The 26,402-nt window shown below is 30.1% G+C and overlaps 2 protein-coding genes across 7 annotated transcripts; both read right to left on the reverse strand.

Moving 5' to 3' along the window:
- Positions 1–1,394: 1,394 nt before the first annotated feature.
- Positions 1,395–5,551, reverse strand: LOC148310846 (aromatic-L-amino-acid decarboxylase-like). Its single transcript, XM_088257648.1, has 6 exons — positions 5,524–5,551; positions 4,540–4,624; positions 3,854–4,088; positions 2,948–3,197; positions 2,327–2,475; positions 1,395–2,245 (listed from the first exon to the last, which is right to left on the reverse strand). Exons 2-6 carry the CDS (start codon positions 4,617–4,619, stop codon positions 1,529–1,531), a joined length of 1,431 nt encoding a protein of 476 aa, XP_088113774.1. The 5' UTR covers positions 4,620–4,624; positions 5,524–5,551; the 3' UTR covers positions 1,395–1,528.
- A 1,557-nt stretch (positions 5,552–7,108) lies between these two features.
- Positions 7,109–25,624, reverse strand: LOC148310847 (aromatic-L-amino-acid decarboxylase-like). Of its 6 annotated transcripts, none has more exons than XM_088257649.1 (7): positions 25,269–25,479; positions 23,408–23,439; positions 21,595–21,679; positions 17,552–17,786; positions 15,090–15,339; positions 8,929–9,077; positions 7,109–8,596 (listed from the first exon to the last, which is right to left on the reverse strand). In XM_088257649.1, the coding sequence occupies exons 2-7, from the start codon at positions 23,436–23,438 to the stop codon at positions 7,880–7,882; spliced, it is 1,467 nt and encodes a 488-aa protein (XP_088113775.1). In that variant the 5' UTR covers position 23,439; positions 25,269–25,479; the 3' UTR covers positions 7,109–7,879. The 6 variants fall into 6 exon arrangements, with proteins under 6 accessions (XP_088113775.1, XP_088113778.1, XP_088113777.1 ...); XM_088257650.1 differs by having other exon boundaries at positions 7,115–8,596; positions 23,408–23,450; positions 25,269–25,430; XM_088257652.1 differs by lacking the exon at positions 23,408–23,439 and having other exon boundaries at positions 25,269–25,624.
- Positions 25,625–26,402: the final 778 nt, after the last annotated feature.

Raw genomic sequence — 26,402 nt, forward strand, 5'->3', positions numbered from 1 at the left:
ATTGTATTGTTTATTTCTGTACCTTCCTTATAAAACAATATATACGATAGTAAAATTACTGTTTTTCATAACATACGATCTCACTAAAATGCAACTGAAATTTAGAATTATTCATTTTCACAAAACCACAACAAAGTAATTAAATAACTTACGTACAATAATTTTAAACCACACATATAAATTATAAGAAACAAACCAAGAACCCATGATCAGTTTCCATTCCAGTGAATCTTAAAATATTTAGATATTCAAAATAAAATTTTCATGTTTTTTTTTTGCTGTTCTTAATTACATCGTTGACTCGAAAAAAAAATGGTAAATCACAATTTATACACTTACAAAAAAGCTATAAGTTTTTAACCTTTATCCGTATTTGTAGTTTAAATGCGTTTGTGCACTACACGGAATTTTACCGTCCGGCACTTCAGTTAGCGTGAGAAAACGATGATTGGCTTGTGGTTTTTTCCATCTTTCTTCAGAAAAGCTTTTGATCGGTGCGTGAACACGTTACGCGTAAATTCGATTACGCTAAACTGCTTTTATTTGAAAAAAACGGACTGCCGGACGGTAAAATTCCGTATAGTGCACAAGCGCACTAACGGTCAAAATAAATCGATGATTTTTACAACATTTATTTAATACCACCTAGACTGGTATAAGAAGCGCAAGACTCACCTTGCCGCTATGAAATTGATGATCAAGATAACACTGCGTTGATACGATGCAATAAATACCCTGTTCACAATTGGCTGCGGATAAGGGTTAGAAAAAGAAGATGAAATAATTTTTGCCAAAATTGTTTTAAATACGTATACTTAATATAGAATTTTGGAAATTTAATAATTTTGCTTAAAATATGAAATTAGTAATAAAAAGTCGATTACTAACCTGTTTACAGTATGAGTTGTCTAATAGATATTATATTAACTACAAATCCTTTCTTTCATTCAAACTTAGAATAATAGATCCTAATATAGAATAATCCTCTAAAAGTTACATTATAAAAATAATTATGGAAAAAATCAAAATGGTCCTCCTCGTTTGAAAAACTAAAATAATATAAAAACGAGTTTAAATAATTTTCACAGATATTCAAATGCATTTGATCATTAAAATATTAACGAAGCAAAAAAGTCCTATTATAATTAGAATTAATTTAATTGGAGTTTCTTCGAAAACCAACTTATTCTCACAATTTTATTGTAGTTACAATCATTAAAGTTTTTTCTCACACTAGCGACATCTACCGCTTCTAAACAAAACTTGGATATAGACACCAAAATGTTTTACCATGTAAACCTGTTTCATTAGTCAGCGCCATACGGTAATCTGCGGCGCCTGCTAAGAAAGTGTGTATGATGAAACTAATGACTTACGAATAAAAGGGCGCTAGATACAAATGGATCACTAATAGGTATTACAAATTGAAAAAGATTAAGATTTTTCTAATCCTATATTCGCAATTTGAAAATAAAAAACTAAGTACAAAGCCGGGTAAGCTAGAATCGAAGAAGTTTTGATTAAAGCCTTACATTTTTTCTAAAATTTCATTCGCGCTGTCGGCGACTTCCTTCCACGAATTTTCAATGTCTTCCTTCTCACTGAATCTAGAGCACACAGCCATACGCAGAAAATATGTACCCTTGATCTTGGAAGGTACAAGATAGATCTTCCCGCGCGCGTTAATCTTCTTATGGAGAGCTTCATTAATTTCGTTACCTCCTTTCAGCCTGAAGCAGACCAGTCCCATGATAACCTCCTCAAATACTTCGAAGCGATCGTCGGCCTTGCAGAGATCCTCGAACTGGTGAGCCAAGGCGATGTGCTTACGGATGTAAGCTTGGAGATTGGCCACTCCATACAGCCTGAGAACGAACCAAAGTTTCAGGGACCGAAACCTTCTACCAAAGGGAATTTGCCAATGACGATAATCAGGATAAGAACCTTGGTTATCATGCTTCAAATAGAGTGGAACTATACCATATGTATCCACTACCCAGCTAGGATCCTTAAACCACATAGTCGAACAGTCAAAGTTGACAAGCATCCACTTATGTGGGTTGAAGTTGAAAGAGTCGGCTGTCTCGATGCCCTTCATGAGATATCGATACTCGGGACAGATGAAGGCACAGCCGGCATATGCTGCATCCACGTGCATCCACAAACCTTCACGGTTAGCCACGGCTCCCAACTCATCCAAAGGGTCAAATGCGCAAGAGCTTGTAGTACCAAGAGTTGCAACCACCTAGAAAAGAAAAATACTGATACAAAATTTACGTTCAATGATCAGTATTTTCATTTAAAAAAATAAATGATCAGATCTCACATAAAAAGGAATGAGGCCGGCCTCCTTATCCTGACGTATAGCCTCCTGCAGTGTGGGTCCCCTCATCCTCCGCTTTTCGTCAGATTCCAAAAGACGTAACTTCACTCCTCCCAACAGTCCAGCGCGCTCAACCGAGGAATGGGCTTGATCTAATTAGATATGAGAATATGTTATAAGATATTTTAAAGCATTTTTTTTATTATAATTTTACAACCTTTTTCATCCAACCCTTATCTATAACCAAGGGGAATAGGGCACTACATATTGTTATCTTGATCTTTTATAACATGAAGGCAGTCCCGCGCTTAAGTCTATACTCGTAGTTATTTTAAATAAATATTTTAGTGATATTTTTAAAATCAATAAATGCAACAAAAAGAAGAAACATAACCCAATGCAGACAGACGCCATGGCTTAGTTGAGTAGTGGAAGACTGCAAAACTGGGGTCAAGGCTTCGATTCCCGTCAATTGTATAACAAATTGAATAAATAATAATTTTTAATTTTTCTGGGTGTTTACCATGTACTGTACTTGTAATATCGACCATCTCTATCTTTACTGTCCTACCTGCAGATAAACTCTACTGTAGTCTTTGGGTATTATTTTTTTTGAATACTAACCAGAACAGTATCCAACCAATTTTGTAACAACATCTTCATCCTTCCATCCAGGGTTGGCATCCTTAGCCTGCTTGAGTGCCTTGGCCTTGGCGCCCAGCAGTGCCACGAGGGTGGCCTCGCTGGCCGTGCCCTGGATGACTCCTCCCCCGCGGCCCCCGGAGCACGCCAGGAACTCGGCAGGCAGGTCCAGCATCTTACCCAACCAGTCCAGCATCACGACCTCCAACTCCGTGCAAGCGGGACTTGTAATCTTGATACCGGAACAATTAAATGAAAAAAATAAATTTATAAATTTATAAACGCAAATTGTGATAATACCTTTTTTTAGGATGCTACTATCGTAATTTTATTACGTCATTTACCCACATCTCCCTTGATATAGTCCTAGGCTCTTTAACTTTTCATTAATTGATTCGGCAGTCACTTTGTGGTAAGATGTATCCATTTTTAAATTAAGTTTTTCTTAGTACCTAAATACCACCTTTTCTTGAAATCTATTGTGACCCTTGTTTCGACGCATTCCGCATCATTTTCAAACACCGTATTTGAAAGACCTCCAGACGGTGTTTGAAAATGATGTAGAATGCATAGAAATACGTGTCACAATAGATTGTAAGAAAAAATGGTAAATTCTCAGTAAATATTAGTAAACACTAAGCAAATCTTCATCTTTTATTTATCTATCCATTCATTCCCTCAATTTAAGTTACATGAAATAGACACATTTTCGATTATGAATGATTTAGTTTTGGCATTCTTTTCTTACTTCTCATTCCTTCTACGTCTCATTCTTATATTTTATGAATCGAATAATTTTTTTATAATCTTTCTCATTTATACGTTCATCCAACAGCATTCAAAATGTTCACATTCACCTTCTGTAGTATTGACATTTTGACTGATTACCCAAGAAAATCCAAGGCACGCGATGGCTCCACTGAGCATGTCTGCTACGATAGCGGGATAGCTATTGGCTGTGGGGAAATAGCCATGGAAGCCCGGGGACTGCCAGTGAGTGACTCCGGGCATGATGACTCTCTCCAGGTCTTCCATCACGGCCTGCCACTGCTCGGGCTGTTGGGGAGCCTCGGAGGGCACCAGAGGCCGCAAGTAGCCTGGCTCCACTGTGGGTAGTACTCGACTAAAATATAAAATAAATAAATATATAAGTATACATATTTTTTATTATTAGTAACAAAGTACATTTTTCTAAATTTTATTACATATCTAAATAATGTTACTAAGGTACAATATATTTTTCAACTTTGATACTAGCGTCGCGGGTACGTTTAAAGAATAAATTCAGGATTTATTTTAGTTTGATCTAGAAATTGAGGATACGGAATTCATTCTAACTTAAGATACCTAACTATGGGAAGTGGATCATTCTTTCATATTTTCAAAGAGGGAAATATATCATATGTCACAAAAATTGTGTAGTATTTTCGTAGGCTTAAGAAATGAAGTTGATATAGAGAACACTCAAACCTAGAAACGCTGCATCAAAGTCCGCGACATTATCTCCAAAACCTCAATCCACTCCCGCCCCGTTATAGACAATAAACATATTATGTATATTCATACATACTAACCGTTCACGAATATTTTCTAGGTACTTTACTATATAATCTACCATTCCTTTGGCGAAGTCGGAAAATTCAGGAGCCTCCATTGTTTCTGAAAGCAGAAAAATGTACTCGAATAAGAATTTCGTTAAAAATAATATTTAGATATCACTACGACGAAACCGTTTATAACGTCGACAGAGTTTTATTCTTTGATTGTCATTTTTTTTTTAATGTTTAAATACAGATAAAGTATTACATATTTATTAAAAATAATAAAACATGGTTATTTATACGGGAAGAAAGATAAACGAAATATCACACCACACATTACTAGCCAAATCAAAACAATATTTTTATCGCAAGGCGTGCTGTAGATATTTTTTGTTAGATTATATATTTTTATTTTTCAATATTTTTTGATAAGATTTTGCCTTGGAGATAATATCCCTTAATTTTTTCACAATGTTTACCCTAAACTTTGTTTTTTTTGTTGTTTTGAAATACACATCTTTAAAAAGTTGTAAAATAATTTTGAATACTCAAAACTTAAAATAATTGCGACTTAAAAATACTCTTTTTATCGGTAGTATTATACTTATACACTAACCATAAGTTGATAGTGTGAACGTTATATACTTTTTTTTTGTTTTGTTATAATAACATTCAATTTTATGAAATCTGCTTTTATTATTATTTGAAGGTAATTAATTTATGTATTTCAAATACTTATATTAATATGTACATAGATATAATTAATTATTTCATTTGTTTTTTTAATTTACCAATTAATTATTAATCGATTAATTTGACAAATCATGATGAATTAATAATTTGTAATGATTATGGGACGAATCTTCGACAAATCAATATACTTAAGTACTTATTATAGATGTTCAAATAATGAAATACGGAATAAAGTCAAGACAAGAATACCAAAATATTAAATCGATTTAATATTTAAAATCAAGCCGTAAGCATCCATTAAATTGTTTTAATCAATCAACCTACCTTCAGTTATGATGTTAACAAGATTACTAAAAGATTTTTCAGGGATCTTTAAGTACTTATATTATATTTTTTCCACGGATGAGAGATGTCTTGATACGAGCGCCATCTATCACAATCACGGTGTAATAAAACCATTATCGTTCTACGAGTATTTAACGTGTTCAACACTCTTATATTACAATGATATTATAATTAGGTACACAATAGAATGGACTGTATAGATACGAGATCTGGAATCACATTGAAAATATATCCCTTTAACTAAGTAAAGTTTTAGACTTTCATTTCTAACGTTTTTGGAATTTTATTTAAGTATTTGTCGAACCATGTTATAAGGAAGATAATGATCCTGGGACGAAAATCGATTAATATGCGTTTTCTTACAAATAGATGTACCATAGGTATGTCATAGTTTTCTACACTACGTAAGTATGGAATCCTAGCAAGTATGTAAATTGTTGGCCGGTGTAATTGAACACGTTTTTTTAGGTTAATCTTGTTAACATATTATTTCCTCCTCCAGACGATGCAGGACTGTCCGACATTACAGAGATCGTATCCAAGGCTCTATAAGAAAAAAAAATATTTGATGTATTTTTGTTAATAATATTTTCATTTTGAAATAGAACGAAATAATCTTAGAATACGTTTGTAAATGGGGCGTTTGAGTTGATAAAATCTGAATTTCATATTTTTTCCCGATAAAGCCATATTACATTTATTTTTATTGTTAAGGTAGGACATATAACTTCATTTTAGTGACATCTACCTCTTTTAAATTACACTTCGATATGACGTGCCTATATTTGTATCACTTTAAACCTGTTATGTTGTCAGTTTTACAAAGAAGAGGACACTATATACTACTGAGGTACAATTGTTAAAAACCATGAGTAAGAAATATCGAAATAAATGTAATGTTACCTCGTCTTATTTTTGGCATAGAAAAAGTATTCATATTTCAAATGGGATTATGAAAAATAATCAAAAACGATTTTTGTGACCTCCACTATGTGACATTGAAATAAAAGTACGATAAAAGATTGATCGTCCTTAGGGTGAAAAATCCGATTGATTTTTCACCTTGAGGGCATATTCGCAAACACAAAATTCATTCCACTGGAGACCACCGGAGAAGTCATTTGTCTGTTCGCGCCCGATTTTTTTTGGATATATTTTGGATATTTGTTTAGAATATGCATATATATAAAAAAATAAATTACCTCACCTTTCAATAACTGTTTTTTTTTTAAAACCGATAGTAAAAAAAAAATAAAAGGAAAAGTTGTGTTTCAATGGAAAATCGGTGTTTTAAGAAAAAAATTACGTAATATCACCTGGATTTAGAGAAAATTAAGTTCCGACTTAACGAATATTGGGCTTTAATGACGTATCGAGAACTTATTTAATTTTTTCACCCTAAAAAAAAAATCAACTTAAAATATATAGAAACCAATGGTTTTTAATATGGTAAATTCAATAATTCAAGATTACGATCCAACGGATCTGCACATTTTATTCATAATATTTATTCTTTGTTTTCTTAATAAACATCAAAATAGCAATGGGAATAAATTAAAGATTATTATCGAAGCAATATTTTATTAGACGATGATAAATATTATATTTTTACACTAACATAAATATCAAGCTGGTCCCCAAAAATAATACTAAAAATGAAAAAACAAATTATCAATATAGCATACATTCGTTGGGTTCATTCAATTTTACTTATCTTATCTATGATTGTATCTTCTGTGAAGATTTATAGTCGTAGGAACCGAAATTTTAGGGCTTCTAATAGTAAACATCAAAATTACAATAATCAATCTCATTCTCAAGTTCAGAAATTTTACAGAAATCAACAAAAAGATTGTTTTTTTTTTCAATTTCATCCATACACATTTATTTATACTATAACGCACAATACAACAACATTTAAATTTCATAATACTAATTCAAAATTGATTCTAAAAAGCTTTATTTCATTTGAGTCTAGGTACGAGATGAAGATAATTTAATTTTTGATAGTGTTCATTATTAAAACAATTTAACTATATAAGTATTTGTATATTTTCTCACTTCGTGATAGTTTTCTATAAGATGATCACAAAATCAGGATTGTTCTTCGCGATGCTTAGCACCATCAAAATAAATTTATCGAATATTATAACAAGGTCCTGAAGACTCGAAAAATTAAAAAACATGCAAATTAATATTTACAAGCGCATGTTAAATAGTTAGATTATGTACTTATATATGATTATTGGAGTATTCGATTACACATACATACATTTACTTTATATTGGTCGGTAATTAAGCGGTAACAGTGTGCGATAAGTGTTTTGACTTTACTTTAAACTTTTCCTAAGATTTCGTCAGCACTTTCGGCAACCTCCTTCCAGGAAATGTCGATGTCTTCCTTCTCGCTGAATCTGGAGCACACAGCCATACGCAGAAAATATGTATCCTTGATCTTGGATGGCACGAGATGGATCTTGCCGCGAGCGTTAATCTTCTTATGGAGGGCTTCGTTATTCTCGTTACCTCCTTTCAGTCTGAAGCAGACCAGTCCCATGATCACCTCCTCGACTACTTCGAAACGATCGTCGGCCTTGCAGAGGTCCTCGAATTGATGGGCCAAAGCGATGTGCTTGCGGATGTGCGCCTGGAGGTTGGCCACTCCGTACAGCCTGAGCACGAACCACAGCTTCAGGGCGCGGAACCTCCTGCCGAGAGGGATCTGCCAATGGCGGTAATCGGGAGCGGACCCTTGCATGTCGTGCTTCAAGTACAGCGGATCTACGTTGAAGGCGTTCACCACCCAGCTGGGGTCCTTCAACCACATGGCCGAGCAGTCGAAGTTGACGAGCATCCACTTGTGGGGATTGAAGTTGAAAGAGTCGGCTGTCTCGATGCCCTTCATGAGGTAACGGTACTCGGGACAGATGAAGGCGGAGCCGGCGTATGCCGCATCCACGTGCATCCACAAACCCTCGCGGTTAGCCACGGCTCCCAACTCTTCCAAAGGATCAAACGCGCAAGAGCAAGTGGTACCGAGAGTTGCAACCACCTAGAAATTTAATATTACATTCATGTTAATATGGTATGTCGATTTTATAAAGATCCAAAAAAAATATGTATTAATCTTATTTGATTGCGGGTCACTAATAATTAACTTCATATAATTTTATAAAAATGTAAATTTTGTTCAATTTCGCCTAGGCACGGGAACTCCCAATGAGGGTCCATTATTGTAAATTGTTATTTATAATTATGTGTGTGGTATGATGAAAAATAAATAAATATAATATTATTTGATGTTTGCTTTGTCTTATTTGAAATACATGCATAATATTTTAATGCATTTTATGCGAAAATTTAATGCAATTAGTGAGAACTCACGTAAAATGGAATAAGGCCAGCCTCCTTATCCTGACGTATGGCCTCCTGCAGAGTGGGTCCTCTCATCTTCCTCTTATTGTCAGAATCCAAAAGACGCAACTTCACTCCACCCAATAGTCCAGCACGCTCGACCGAAGAATGAGCTTGATCTGAAAAATAGAAATTAAATATTTATAAAAATAACTGACATGTATATTTTGACTCAAATGTATATTTTGACAAATGAGCACTTTACGCAGTACCCCTATAACGTCTGAAATATTATAAGGTGCATACAGAGGCGTGCATTCTATATAGACAGAGAGGCAGTGCCTACCCTGGATTACTCGTATTCCATATAGAAACACGACCATTGTCTACTGTGCCTTATCCTTATCCTTCTAGAAAATTTGGATGTGGATTTACAAACTTGTATTTTTTTAGATTGGCAGTGACAGGGATGTTGAAAGCTTTTAAATGTAAATTCACAGTAAAATCGGGATACAATTTTATTTTGTTTCACATTTTCAATAAATTTCGTAACTTAGTTTTAAAAAATTCCTTTGCAAGAGTAGGTCTGTCAGGAAGCCTAGATGCTTCTGTATCAGATCTGGGAATGCGGCCAGCTTTCAATATCCTTATCTTAAATTAATTAAAAACTTTGTGCAAGCCACTGGGTAAGCCGAATATTTTCAGCTGCCAAATAATCTTTTCAATTAGTAATTTACCAAGTCGCAGTAGATACAAATTAGTGGGATTTTAAAAAAATATTTGGGTACTCACTGAACTACGTTTCATGTAAATATTTTTATTTCGTAAATGAAAAGGACACTAAATGTTTCTTCAATAATTTAGTAGGGATTAGAATTTTATATAAAATCATATATATACCTACAATTACTAAAATAATTTTATCTTTTCGTAACCTTCATAAATATTACAAAACTATAATTTTAACTAAGTCTGACCGCAAAGCAATTTAGCATTCAGCAAATTATTATTAAGAAATCGTAATAAACAAAAAACATCAGGTATCATTTTATATTTTTGACTTGCAGACTTCGTTTTAAATTCTGATCTCATGTTGTAGTGATCTCGATTCTACTTTCGGAGTTCTGTTGAGAAATAATATGTTTAGCAGCGAACATTGATTCAATTACTGGAGCGAAGCGCCTAGTAGGGTATGAGTAAAGGATACAGCCATAATGAAGAGAAACTTGCTTCTAGAAAATCCACGTCTCGTACTTGCCACAAATAATATATTCACACTATATTATCCACTTTCAAAACTTGAATACGATAACAGAGATAACTAGCATTTTATGGCAACAAATAAATGATCAAAAAATAAACATGAAAACAATTTTAAGAATATCCTATTTTTTCAGAGAAAGACTGAATATGCACTAAGGAGTTATTAATACAAAAAATGTATTGATATAAATAACTTTTATGTGGAGTAAATCCAGGATTAGTTTTAAAAAATGGACACTTAAAATATTGTGAGTGAAACTGATATATTTATATCATATACTTATTACACATAACATGGTATGTTTTATTATTTTTTGTATGATTTTTTTAAAACATTTTGTGTTGAGCATTTTTTTTTAAATATATATTAAATATATATTTAAATATATATATACATATATATATATATATATATATATATATATATATATATATATATATATATATATATATATATATATATATATATATATATATATATATATATATATATATATATATATATATATATATATATATATATATATATATATATATATATATATATATATATATATATATATATATATATATATATATATATATATATATATATATATATATATATATATATATATATATATATATATATATATATATATATATATATATATATATATATATATATATATATATATATATATATATATATATATATATATATATATATATATATATATATATATATATATATATATATATATACAGTGGGTGGCCAAATTATTAGGGACACTTGTACTTTTTTGTAATTTCCAAGTTTAAATGAATTTTGTGGTCAATTAAATTCGTTGTAATTATTTTTTCTAATGTATTTTTGTTGCTGGTATCATTATTTTTATTTTGAAGATGTGGCAATACTGTGAAATATCAAAAAAGTAAGGTTTTTTCTCATTTGGATGTTGATTAGTGAAAAATGGTATTGGTGTGAGCTCAGTTAATATTTTTTCAAACCATTTTTGTGTAAGTTTTTTGAGTTCAAGAGCATAAAAACGTAAGTATTGTTTTATAATTTATTTGTTTTGCTAATTCAACAAGTAATAATGAAGAGAAACTTGCTTCTAGAAAATCCACGTCTCGTACTTGCCATAAATAATATATTCACACTATATTATCCACTTTCAAAACTTGAATACGATAACAGAGATAACTAGCATTTTATGGCAACAAATAAATGATCAAAAAATAAACATGAAAACAATTTTAAGAATATCCTATTTTTTCAGAGAAAGACTGAATATGCACTAAGGAGTTATTAATACAAAAAATGTATTGATATAAATAACTTTTATGTGGAGTAAATCCAGGATTAGTTTTAAAAAATGGACACTTAAAATATTGTGAGTGAAACTGATATATTTATATCATATACTTATTACACATAACATGGTATGTTTTATTATTTTTTGTATGATTTTTTTAAAACATTTTGTGTTGAGCATTTTTTTTTAAATATATATTAAATATATATTTAAATATATATATACATATATATATATATATATATATATATATATATATATATATATATATATATATATATATATATATATATATATATATATATATATATATATATATATATATATATATATATATATATATATATATATATATATATATATATATATATATATATATATATATATATATATATATATATATATATATATATATATATATATATATATATATATATATATATATATATATATATATATATATATATATATATATATATATATATATATATATATATACAGTGGGTGGCCAAATTATTAGGGACACTTGTACTTTTTTGTAATTTCCAAGTTTAAATGAATTTTGTGGTCAATTAAATTCGTTGTAATTATTTTTTCTAATGTATTTTTGTTGCTGGTATCATTATTTTTATTTTGAAGATGTGGCAATACTGTGAAATATCAAAAAAGTAAGGTTTTTTCTCATTTGGATGTTGATTAGTGAAAAATGGTATTGGTGTGAGCTCAGTTAATATTTTTTCAAACCATTTTTGTGTAAGTTTTTTGAGTTCAAGAGCATAAAAACGTAAGTATTGTTTTATAATTTATTTGTTTTGCTAATTCAACAAGTTAATTTCAATTAATTTTTAATTAAAATTCAATTTAGTTTGAACTGAACCAAAATATTCTCAATTTAAGTATGGGCAAGTCTGCAAACATATCTCTAAGAAAATGTAGGGAAGTTATAGCCTGACTACTTTATTCTACATATTTCCAGAGAGAAATAGCAGCACTTACAGATGTTTCGAAGTCAGGAGTCCATCGGATACAAAGAAAAATTCATAAATACCTGCCTCTGGAATCAGCCCGCTTCGGAAAAAAGGCAGAAAAAGGATCAAAACTCCGCGTGGTGCCCATAAAATCAGGGACATCTATTTCCAAAATCGTAAAATGCCTGTTGATTGTCTAATTGTTGTTGGTAAACGATGAAGGAATTAACGTCTCCAAAAGGACAGTTCAGAGACGGTTAGTTGAAGTAAATCTAATGGGTCGACGTCCAACCAAAAAACTACGCCTGACTAAGACATGAAGAAAAACGACTCTTATGGGCCAAAGAACACAGGAATATGACTGTTTCGGACTGGAATCAAGTATTTATGACTTATATTTGTATGATAAAATAAAATGATAATTAAAAATACACATTTTTGCAATCATGGTAATACTTTATAGGTCTGCTTCTAAAACGAGTCAACATTTAAAATTTTGGTGGGAAAAACTTCATTCGTCCGACGTGGCCCAGGAGAAAAATTCCACCCGGACTGCCTTGTGAAGAGGGCTAAAAACACCCTGTTAGCATAATGTTGTGGTCTATGATCTCATTTAAGGGTATGGGACGATTCTATATCATGGAAAGGACCATGAGGCAAGACCAGTACCAGCGAGTACTGAAAAGTCGGCTCCAGCCGAGGCTAAGGAATGGTTCCCTGGTGATAAAGAGTATGTGTTTATGCATGAATAGGTACCGTGTCATAAAGCCAGGAGTGTTATCACATTCTTGGCTGAAAAAAACGTCTGTTGAGTATGTGTTTTGCCTTGCCCGGGCAATTTGCTGGATATGAACCCCATTGAAAACATTTGGAGGCTAACGAAACGGGAAATGGATTAAAAAGTCATCACCACTAAGCGGTTACTGATAGAAACTCTTATCAGAGTATGGCATGGTAACCTTAATCTTCGGCACAATGCAAAAATCTGCATAGAAAGCATGCCCCGACGTTTGGAAGTTGTAATCACAGCAAAGGGTGTTATTACTAAATATTAAGGTTTTTTCCGAAATTTTTGAATAATCGCTTTTTATGATAAAAATAAATTACTTCTATTAAATTTATGATAACATTGTTTCTATATTCTAAATAAAGCACCCCAATCAATAAAAAAATAATTAAAAAACCTAATTATTTGCTCATTAAATTCATTTGATCATGAAAATTACAGGAAATTCAAAGTGTCCCTAATAATTTGGCCACCCACTGTATATATATATATATATATATATATATATATATATATATATATATATATATATATATATATATATATATATATATATATATATATATATATATATATATATATATATATATATATATATATATATATATATATATATATATTTATATATTTATATATATATATATATATATATATATATATATATATATTGAATGTAATTACATTTAATTGGCTGTGCTGTCATGCACATACGTGTACATTTAAATAAATTAATTAATTAAATAAAAAATAGATTTTGAATTAAAAAATAGAATATCATATTTTCTGACATCTTCTAGTTTGTAAAATATTTTTTAAATAATCTTACGTCCATTTCATAAAGGTTAATGCTAACTTACTAATTTCAATTATATATGTCATAGACGATGTTTTACAAGAAAAATGCAATTGTTGTTTTAAACATGAAACATATAATTAGAGTAATGTTCTTATCAATCATGGGAAGAAATGTTACACTGGTAAATACTAAATGTCACTTAAACCAGCCAATTATAGGTCGTAAACCATGTAAATGCCCAGACTTCCTTAGTCATAACTTATTTCTTCTTTATCTTCAAGTTGAGATATCAAATAAAACATTGATATAATATTTTATGTTAACTTATGTTTATTCTCACTCATATTCGATTTTTAACAGAAATTTGTCAACGTAAAAAAAATTATGTAAGCACATAACTGTATATACCTTTCGTAAATATAAACATGTAAATGTTGGTGATCACTTTAAGACATATATCTTTTTCTATCACAAGTGTTGCGATAACTATAAGATTTTGCTGCATTATTATTTTAAAACATTAATTGTTGATGAAAGGTTCCCTAGGATTGTGGTTAAGGCCTTGCTCGCAAACGTAAAATTCAGTAAGCTGCCGGCTACGACACGTACCTGCACATTTCTTTTTTTTAATGTATTATGGATTTTTTAAATATATATTGAATTAATATTTTTTTATAATTCCTTCCCTTTCGATAACTCTTTTATTTTCAAAACCATATATTAATTTACAAGAAAAAAAATCAATAGAAAAACGGTGTTTTAAAAAAAGAAAAACTATTACGCTAATTTTACCTGGGTTTAAAGAAAATTAAGCCACGGGCTATCAATTATTGTACCTTAATGTTATATAAATGTAATGTAATGTAATATACATAGGTACTTAGTATTTGTATATTACAAAGAATTTTATGTTGATGCCTAATATAATGAACGACTGTAGGTGACAAATTCACAAAAATGTTTATCTACCGTATAGTAGGACTTAATATTTTAATTTTTAATATTTGCAGTACCTACTAAAAAAAATATAGATAACCACATAAATATTTTACGTCTCAAGGCATATAAAAAAATCTTACTGGAGCAGTATCCGACCAGTTTAGGGATAACATCTTCGTCCTTCCAGCCAGGGTTGGCCTCCTTGGCCTCCTTGAGTGCCTTGGCCTTGGCGCCCAGCAGTGCCACGAGGGTGGCCTCGCTGGCCGTGCCCTGGATGACCCCTCCCCCGCGGCCCCCGGAGCACGCCAGGAACTCGGCAGGCAGGTCCAGCATCTTGCCCAACCAGTCCAGCATCACGACCTCCAACTCCGTGCAAGCGGGACTTGCGATCTACACATTTGATATTTAGATTGAATGAGGTGAACAAAAGTTGACACAAATGATGAAGTAATAGGGCGTAAAGATCTTTCAGGTTTAGTGGTCTCTTATTTAGAAAATATGACAAGAAGAAGAAGATAAATAAATGAACTATGTGAAAAATCTTGATAGATATAAAATATTGAATCCATAGTATCTATTATATTGTAACTATTGTATTGTTTCTAGGGATTAAACTCATTCATTTATTATTTACTATACACATTAATTGTCTTTTTTTAAATATAAACACTGATTATGCTATAAATCCTTATACATAACAGGCGAAGAGAATTTTTGAATTAACTAATATTGATTTTTTTAAACAGATTAACAAAATAATTCAACTAAAATAATTAGGTTAAATCACTTTTTATCGGCATTCTGTAGTAATATGTATCTATTTTTTAGTTTAAGATTATCCTGATAAATACCACAGATCATTTTTAAGTGACACGTGTTTTGACACCAAACGGTGTTTGAAAATAATGTTAAAATATCTTTAGTAACAAAAAATAAATATAATAAAAAATAATAATTACAAGATACTTTGACTACAAGAATATTTAGTCGTGGCAGAGTAGGGGATCGAACAACGGAGATTACGACAAAAGCCCGCAATATTACCACGGTACCATGAATAATTAAATAAATCGAAAAAGTTAGCTAACTTTTTTATAAGTATATAGTCCGTCTGGTTTAATATCATATAAGTTTTTATATTAAAATATATTGAAGGTAATAATGAAATATTTTTTTATAAAACATTTTTAATCATATACCCAACTTAACAAAGTATTGTAGCTGAATTCTTTAAATATTTTACAAAATCGGTAAATTAAAACGAGAATTTAAAAAAATGGTTAGTTTAGTCAACAATACAATGAAAGGATAAAGATTTCCCTTTGTGATTAAATCGCTGTAATATAATTTCGGTAACTTTATATCATGCCCAATATATTATATTATTAAATCAAATGCCTTTGCAAATCTCCAGAGATATAAAAATCGTCGACTGTAATTATATATTTGATATTTCATACGTAATGTTGGTAAGCCTGGCAATAAGAATTTAAGAGGGTATTAGTTCAACTTGGTTTCCCTGTGTATTGATTCAGGGGGGGATGACGGAAAACGGAAGGTAGAAGCTGGAAATAGTAAGAATAATAATTCCATTTCCTTCAGTAGAATTCTCTCCACAAAATACATTATTTATGATGACCTCAAAACGAAGAGTTTACTATTACTATGTATCTGTAAAAATATTCTTAAGTGATGAATAATCATAGGTGTGTTTACTTAGTTAGTAGCAGTTAAATTATCTTAAATAAAAAATAAAAATAAATAATCAAGGATAATATTTTAAAAAATCACTACGAAATATATGTAGGTACTATGTTGTGTACTAAAATGGCAACGTGATGTAACTTGGTCGGCTTCTTCTTCTCTCCCACATTGCTATCAAATTAAATGTATGAAAATATAATTCATAATACTAATATGTAATAAAGTATTTCTTAAACGTGTGAGTTCTATCAACATTCATAAATCGTTTTTTTAGTACTATTTAGAAAGGTTTAGTTTTTCATATTAGTTTTTGGCTTATGACACATAACGTAAAAATATATCAGTGTACAAATTCAAACGACGAGGTAAATAAATAACGTAGTTTTTTTATAAAGTAATTTATGTATCGTTAGTTTTAAAAAAGAAGTCAAGGCCATCCACTGAAGGTTGTTCTGAAATGTGGAGCAGACTCGGACACCTATGTTTTCAATTTGAAATTAATGTTACCCTTCGCATAATTGAATTTTGGATTTAATACGATTTCCCGATCTTGTCAACAATAAAAAGCCCTCAGAAAAAATAGGTATCATCTATATAGTATACGTATAACCTTTACGTATAAGTTGAGATAAACCGAACTATGACAAGTGCATCTGCAGAATAGGGTACAGACAACTCTCAAATTAGTACCAGAGTCCCATATTCTTCTCTTGGGGTTGGAAGGAACGGAGCAGTCAGTTATTGAGATAGCGTGAGTTAGCTAGTCAGTTATTGAGATGGCGTGAATTAGCTAATCAGTTATTGAGATGGCTTAAGTTAGCTAGTCAGTTATATAGATAACGTGAGTTGGCTAGTCAGTTATTGAGATGGTGACGAGTATAATGAAAGTATGACATACCCAAGTGAATCCGATACATGCGATAGCTCCGCTGAGCATGTCGGCTACGATAGCGGGGTAGCTGTTGGCTGTGGGGAAGTAGGCGTGGAAGCGAGGAGAATGCCAGTGAGTGACTCCGGGCATGATGACTCTCTCCAGGTCTTCCATCACGGCCTGCCACTGCTCGGGCTGTTGGGGAGCCTCAGAGGGCACCAGAGGCCGCAAGTAGCCTGGCTCTACAGTAGGCAACACTCGACTGTGGAAAAAATCTAATGTTTATTCGGGTACTCATTATAACATCTTGTTTGAATCAACAATATTTTCAGTATGTCCAAATCTTCACACAAGAGTACTGGATAGAGATTGTTACCAAAATATATTATAGATATCATAACAGAGATGAAACAATTTATGTGAGAAGGAGATATGGTAGTATTTCCATTTACAAAATTTACGACCTGCCGTTTGACATAAGTCATCTTTTTATACACTGTGCAACATTCTTCATTTTCGCCATGATCCAGTTTTTGAGAGCTGAAACCTCTATTCAGGTTGTAAGAATTTTTCATAATTATTTCATCACTTACGTAGTATACAAAATGATGTCTTTACTTAACGTGACAACCAGTTAATAATAGGACGTACGTTCCAATTACAAACAAAATCTTTTTTTTGCTATGAGGTATCTACCTAATCGTATTTTTTTTTAAATATTATTTTTAAAACAATGGTTTGTAGTTTAAATCCTGTATTTGTACAAAAGATTCTGACATACGCAAATTACAAACATACATATTATCAAATGTGGAACTAAATTAATTTCACGGAAGACGGAATTTCATTTAAAAATTTTGTACTTGCACATATATTCTCTTTATTCTATAACTTATAATATTTGTTCATTACTAGCTGTACCTGGCCACGCACGTATGTGGCTCAATCAGGTTAAATGTAAAGAAAATAATATAACGTTATACCTAAAATTCAAAGAAATCTATCTTTAACTAACACATACATTTTAAAGAAGAATTATACATCCTGTACATAAAAATAGTTAGATTGACAATGATAAAAGCCAATTAAATAATTCCACATATCGCTCACTCCTTTCAAGAACGTCATAAATGAAAAATCGTAAATTTTCAGTTGTGCGTGTTTTCGGAATGCCCAGAAAATGTACTATATCCCAGCAAAAGCGGCATATTTTAAACTTAATATTTACCCGCTACAGGGCAGAAAGTGTTGTTTTTGCATTTTGAAGAAAATTGGTTTAATTTTTTTAAACATAATAATTATTTTTTAAATGGAGAAAAACGTTCAGGTTTTACCTAAAAAGATCTGTTGCACAGTAAAATGCTTAATAAGTGGCTTGATATTTATTTTTAAAACATTGTATTATATTTTTAGACTTTAAAAACGTTCTCCTGAAAAATCAAGTTTTTTATTTTATTTATGACGTTCTTGTAAAGAGTGAGCGGTATATGGCATGAATACTGTTGTATATTAAGAGAGAAAAAAGAGAAAAAATGGTAATTTAAATTTTTATGTAAACTAGTTATTTCAGGGTAAATTTTATATACTACGAATATTGTTATTAGAGTTATCCAAATAAAAATTTCATTAGAAAAGGTAATACATATTTTTTATCGATAAAATGTATTTTACATTCATGAGTCAGCTAACTTGAAAACAATCATAACCAAATCGATTATTTTGGAAAAAAATATAAATGTTTTGAATAATCGAATTTAGCCAAAGTATTGCATTGATAACGCGTTACTTTCAAATCCGACCGATTTCGAATGGAACGGGTATTATCATTGTTACAACATTTCTCAATGCCTTATGACTTTCAAAAACGGTAATGTTGTCCGGTGGCCATTGGCACTTATATAAGAACATGAACTACCTCTAGGTACAATAATCTATAACACTGTATCAAGGTCCCCAATATAACGAGTACTAGGTCAGGGTCGATATCTTGTACCGCACATATTACGTATATCTATGAGTAAATCAAAGTTTCTACGTGGTAAAGCATTGCCATTGCCTTCAATTAACTTATATCATTAACATCGCACGCATTGCCTTACGTACATAAAAATAATTATGATGTTAATTATTTCATGTCCACTGTCCTACATAGATGTACATTGTATATTAATCCCTAACTAGATGCATCTTATCATTTTTGAAACTTTTTAATCACTGTATTCCGGGAATAAATATGAGTGATTTTTCCCTCTAATATTTGTTTAATATTATTACTCTGGAGTGGTACCTGAAGCGGGAGAGCTCATCACCATTTCATTACGATCAAGATAACACTGCGTTTATATGATGCGGTGCCCTATGCACCATCGGTGCGGATGAGGTTTTGAAGAAGTATTCCGTGAACATTTTAACAGCGGATTCGTTTAACGGAATATTCGTATATTATAAAATTATACTCGTATTAATTCATTTATAAATAATATCTTCAACCTCTATAACCTACCCTCATCCATTTAAAATAATTATTTTCTCTAGTTAATTACGCTTGCTAAGGACCCGTGTAATACATATTCTAAGCTATCTTTTAAGATAACTCATAATACATATATATATATATATATATATATATATATATATATATATATATATATATATATATATATATATATATATATATATATATATATATATATATATATATATATATATATATATATATATATATATATATATTATGTATATAATATGTAATTATGTAAATAAATTATTTCAATAGTTCGATATGTAAAGTGCACAATACTTCAGCACTCGCTAATCAAGGGTCAAATGAGCGATAAATTTAGTTAGGTAGGTACCTTCTAATCGTAAAATAGTAATTTTAAAATATGTTATGTGCTTTTAATCAAAAAGCAATAAAAATTAATCCGCCTTGAGAAAATGCATATTTTTAACGGCCAAAAAATATTTTTATGTAGTATGTAAATAGTATATCGTTATTGTAGTGTAGTACACAAGTATGTAAAATCATTACTTAAGCCAGCCAAATGGCAGGTTGTAAGCCCTAGGATGCTTAGACTTCTTCATCTTCTTTCGAAAAAAAACGATAGATCCTTCCTCTAAAGTTGAGACTCCTTTAAAATATAATTAATTCCCAGCACAAAATTATGATTGTTTCTCTTAACTCTTTGTGATAAATCGGAATTATTATTATTGTCCATGTATTCTACAAAAGTATTTTATTTTCAGAATAATGAAGAACTGTTTTATCATTTTCTCTCAAAATTCGTAATTTTTGGTAAAACTATCACGGGCATTTGACATTTTCATAGTTTTTTTTTTCTAAAAGAGTTTAAATTCGAGAAAAAACAAAGGAACTGTCATGTACATATATAGAAAACTGAAAGATAAAAGATTTTTTTCCGAACTTCTAGTTATTACCGTTTAAAATTCATTAAACACAACGAAATTCATGGCTTTTGTTTAAGTATTTGGCAAATTGGTAGAGCTATTGATTGAATTAAATAGGTTTTTTAGTGGATTTTTCCTTACAAGTTCAATATTCAGAATATAATGCAAAGAGAAAATGCCAATGTAACAATTACCGAATTTAATATAAAACAATCAGTGCAGCTGCAATCGATCGGTACAAATAGCCTTGAAATATTTTGCAATTTTACTTTAGGTAAGAGGCGTCGGCTCTGAACTGGTTAGGTGTCTTATAAAATATGTATCATGTGTACAAATAACAAATATATTAGGTTAACGTAGTTTGTAATACAAAGCGAAAATATAATATTTTTACCACCATCATGTGGTTTTCATAAATATTTTTTTTGTTATCAATAGTCAATTAAGATTCCAGTATTTCAACATAAGAAATCTTATTCTCTGATAATTGTATGAAAGCATCTCAAATCTGTGAAAAACTAAATTCATTATGTACTCAGTTAATTAATTGTAAATTGCTAAAAAAAACATATCAGCAAACTGAAAATCTTCCCAAAAAATTGAGAAAAAAAGGTAGTTGTTTTGAAGTATTTAAAAAAAATCATTTTCATTTTCAAACTTACCGTTCACGAATATTTTCTAGGTACTTGGCTATATAATCCACCATTTCTTTGGCGAAATCAGTAAATTCTGGAGCCTCCATTGTTTCTAAAATCAGAAAAATATCGTTGTAAAGTCAATTCAAAATGGAATAATTCTGAGATAGCAATTCAAAAACAGCGCAAACAACAACAAAATAAAATAGTTTTATTGATCATTCCATGCTTTAATAACCACTAAATATAAATAAAACTAAATTGATTAAAGATAAGCAAAAAAAATTCAAAAATAGTTAAAACTAACTAATATTTGTTTTAGTAAACATATCCAGTTACTATTCTCCATTAGATAGATAATAAAACATTTCATTATCGTGATAAGATTGATTTTTATATGTAGCCAGTTAGATAAGACAACGCACTATATCGAAAAGTACGCAAAAGCATACCTCATAAATCTACTTTAATATTCAGTCTGAAAATTTTCAGCAAATTCAGACTAATTATTATTACATCACGTAACCTGTAAAATTAGTTTATTAACTATACAGATATTATGCGAGTGTATATATTTACATTTCTATAAATATTATCATCCAAATAAATATCGTCGCGATGTTCCATAAAAAACAAAATATTTCAATTATATTGACTCAGTTATATCCCACGTTTTGACGTAACTATTAACTGTTTTTAAATAAAATTCCCCGTTTGCGTAGATGGTAGTACTCATTTTATTTTTCATATTTATCTCGCATTTATCAAGTCTCTAACAGATCCTAGCTGTATCTTTAGTTTATATTCACTCGCAATATTAATATTATGTTGCTAAACTGGCATCTGGAATAGTAAGATCAATTTGATTTTATACAGCTTATGGTTAAGATAATAGCGTATCCCAAAAATTCATCACATCGTTAACAAAGAAAGATAAAAAATATTTCACGCATTGATTGGTTAGCCAACAGTAAAATTAGTGTAAAAATCTAAGTATCACAATCGAAAAATTTAGAGCTTGCATTATAAATAATAAAATTCTACCATATTTAAAATCTATGTACGAAAGGGATGATTGAGTATGAAGGCTTCACTTTGTGTCAAAGCTCTGTCAGAAACAGAGCTTCCGGCGGGAAATGAGAATGGAGAGAAAGCTTTTCGAAAAGTTCTAGGGACTAGCTATAGAGTATGTTGTTTTCATAATATAATTTTATACGAGTACGGCGTATATTATTACTGATTTATTTTAATTCCATTGTTTAATTAATTTTATTTCTAAAAGCACACGGCGTATATTTTTTTGTACATGGGTACTCTTTCGTACATTCAAAAAATTAATTTAATTTGGTATACACACATCAACGAAAATAAAACAAAAATCCACAAGCGAACATTTAAAGCATTTTTAATACCACTTTAAAATGTACATAAGATTTAGACCAAGGACTTGAGTAATTAATCATCTATCGAATCATAATAAAGTTTCTAATAATGTAGAACCAAAATGCATTAACAAAAAAATATTCAGTCTTTCAAATTTTGTGTTAGATTTATTGATCAGAAGGACTATATAACATATTTGTAAAGAATACAAAAGAAATCTTTTTTGTAATGGATTATCGATGTTTTTACTTTAATATGAGCACATATCAAGAAAGCCTTGCATCGCAATGCAATAATTTGTATCCATTGCTAAGATTAATAATTAAATCAGGTTTCTCATGTACATACATCTGTGCCATACATTAGTACTAGAGATTTGCCTACTACTTTGCTTGCAAAACTTCCACCTTGGTCTAAAATCATGTACATGTATATATGGACATATATAACAACATACCGAACTTCAAAAATACGTCTTCCTTGGACATACTGAAAAAAAACTAAGAAATTTCTATTATAATGTAATAAATATAATTTATATATGTATATATATATATATATATATATATATATATATATATATATATATATATATATATATATATATATATATATATATATATATATATATATATACATATATATAGAACGTATATATTCTGAATATATTTACCACGTTATGCCTTAATAATCTAGTTATATTTCATCATATATTGCTTTTAAGAGAATGGTAAGAAACAATGTACGAGTATATACATATATTATAGGTACAATGCAATTTATCCACAATCTACGTAATTTGAAAGTATATACACAATACACACCACTTAAAAACTAGTGTGTTAAATAATTTTATTAATAAATTAAAATAGTTTGAAGGTTGAAAATTTAATTTTTATTTTTTTTAAGTGTTTCATATTTTGATATGGTAAATAAGTAATGACCGTTAATGATATTTTATTGTTTGATCAAGTGATTGACTTTGCAGTAAAATCTATCCATTTTTAATTTATGTTTTACTTAGTTAATACCACAATTTAATAACTTAAATTTACTAAGTAAACCTTGAATTAAAAATAGATATTTCTTTGATTTAAGCCCAGTCTGCACATTAACAGATTATTATTAATAATACATCTTAATAATACCTTCCTACAATTTTGATTCAACAGCTGTCTTCTGTAGAAATTTATAATTTCTTAAGTATATCTTATTGAGTATGTATATGATATCAACATGTTGATGACAAATAATAAAAGAAATCCCAGTCCGGTCATTGATTCCAGCGTTGAAGAAATTCTGTGAATTCGCGCTGGGAATTCCCGAGATTTACCTCATAACGAATAGCGAACAGTGAATACTTATTTTATATTTAATAATTGATCGTTATAAACAATCGCTTTAAAAAAATTGTTAAACCATAATTTGATAATGTGACCTTTGGCATAATTTTTTGATAAGGTTTAATATATAATATGTATACACGTTACTACTATCAGGATTTTACTATATATGTAATTAATATTTAACACTGTTATTTATTTTCCGAACGTGTTTTACGGCAACTTTTTTTTATTTATTATGTATTTTTAATCTAGATCGAGAAGTCACAAATTATTTCATTAATGTCGATAACTTAAGTCAAAAATATGTGCAGTTATATATGTATATTAAAATAGGTTTATTTTTTATGTCGGTGCCTTAGAGGTAAAACTCACGAATGTTGGAGAGTGCAAATTATAATTCCAAGCGATAATAAAAAAATGTTTTTTTTTTTTTTCTTAGATCACTAAATGCATTAAGCTTTCAATATTGATTTCTTTAACGTCTTTAAAAATATATACTATATATTTGAAAAAATAACAAAAAAGACCATCACATCATATGTACCATATACTGTGTTTAAAACATTTATATGCAGAATGATATTTATACTTATGTGATAGTATTTATTACATTTTTGAAAGGAATGAGATTACTCTTTGTTTAGAATGACTTTTCACCGAAGTGTCACTTGTTGTAAATGTGTCCCTTCTTTCTAGGTAAAAGAGGGTGAAAATTTGGCATAAATACAATTTATATAGAGGGTTATATTTAGTAATTTCTGATGAGTTGAAAATCCGAAATAGGTTCACTTCAGCATTGCATTTTATTGGAAAATTATCTATTGTTTATCATTGATTGAAAAATAAATTTTAATATTTTATGAGAAATATTTTTTTATATTAAAATGAGCAAAATACTTAAAAATTTCGTTAGTCAGAGATAGAAAAGTTAAACTTAAAAATAAATATATAATATTTTAAATTTTGACGTACCTTTGTTTACGAAGCTGACTAGTTGCTTACTCAAATATTATTTTAAATATTTAATTTTGCACACAGGAGATGTGTAGGTAGCTAGTGCACGGACAGGAGATGTCTGGAGAGTGGAGTGGCGATGTCGGACACGAGCGCTCTCCGTCACATTCACGGTATAATAAGGCTACTACACCGAATACCGAACGCACATAGGTGCTCCGTTCGGTATAATCTATCCATACCGGTCCGTTCCAATACTATGAGCGTGGAGGGGACAAGGACGAGTAAGGGGACTGGGCTGAATCAATGTCCTCCCATTACCACGGGAACTGGATTAAGGACCTCTGACTGAAATTGATGATTTTAAAAAATAAGGAGCGTTTCAATGTAAAACCTGCGAGCAAGAATATCATTCTTATTAAGTTATTTCTTCTTCTTCTGACCCTTATCTACATTTAGTGTTGCAAAGGACGCTTCATCAGACCGACCGATGAGATGTACTATTACTTAAAAGCAAGGTGATTAGTCCTGGGCTATTTTGATCCCTTTCCCCCACCACTTATCAATTACCTTAACAGGTAAATACGAAGGCAAATGAAACAAAATACTAATTTAATTTCTTTATATCTTGTCTACGTAAATAGTTAATATTTCTCGAGTTTAATTTTCTTTATATGGTAATGTTAAATGACTTCAATATTCATTTGCAAATTATTATATTGTTCATATTTCGAGTACCTGTTTTTTGGTATCTGCAGTTTCCATGTCGAAACATGATACCCATCTCTATCTCTTCTGGGTAGATAATTTATGCCATTGACTTAAATTTACTTGTTCTTTTTCATCTTCTTCATATCATGCCACTCCACGCTGAAGGCTTGCTAACACCATAACCACTTTTACATTACCCGTATGGACAGCCACATAGCGGTGCAATGGAAGTGGCGTTTTTTTAAAGCCAGGTTTTAGATATATCACTGGTTCGAATCTCAAAGTAGTGTGTTACTTTTTTCTGAGATATGACCATTTTTCGTTTTAATCATTTCCTATCAAATCGTGTAATATACGAAACGACAAGAGAGTATTTTAAGAAAACTCAAACCAGCGTTTGATTATAAAATTTATAATGCTGTAAAAAGTATAACACAAAAG

This window comes from Brachycentrus maculatus, unplaced genomic scaffold (assembly GCF_059751285.1).
Source record: "Brachycentrus maculatus isolate JH-2025_06_01 unplaced genomic scaffold, ASM5975128v1 h1tg000086l, whole genome shotgun sequence".
In the NCBI taxonomy this organism is placed as follows: domain Eukaryota; kingdom Metazoa; phylum Arthropoda; class Insecta; order Trichoptera; family Brachycentridae; genus Brachycentrus; species Brachycentrus maculatus.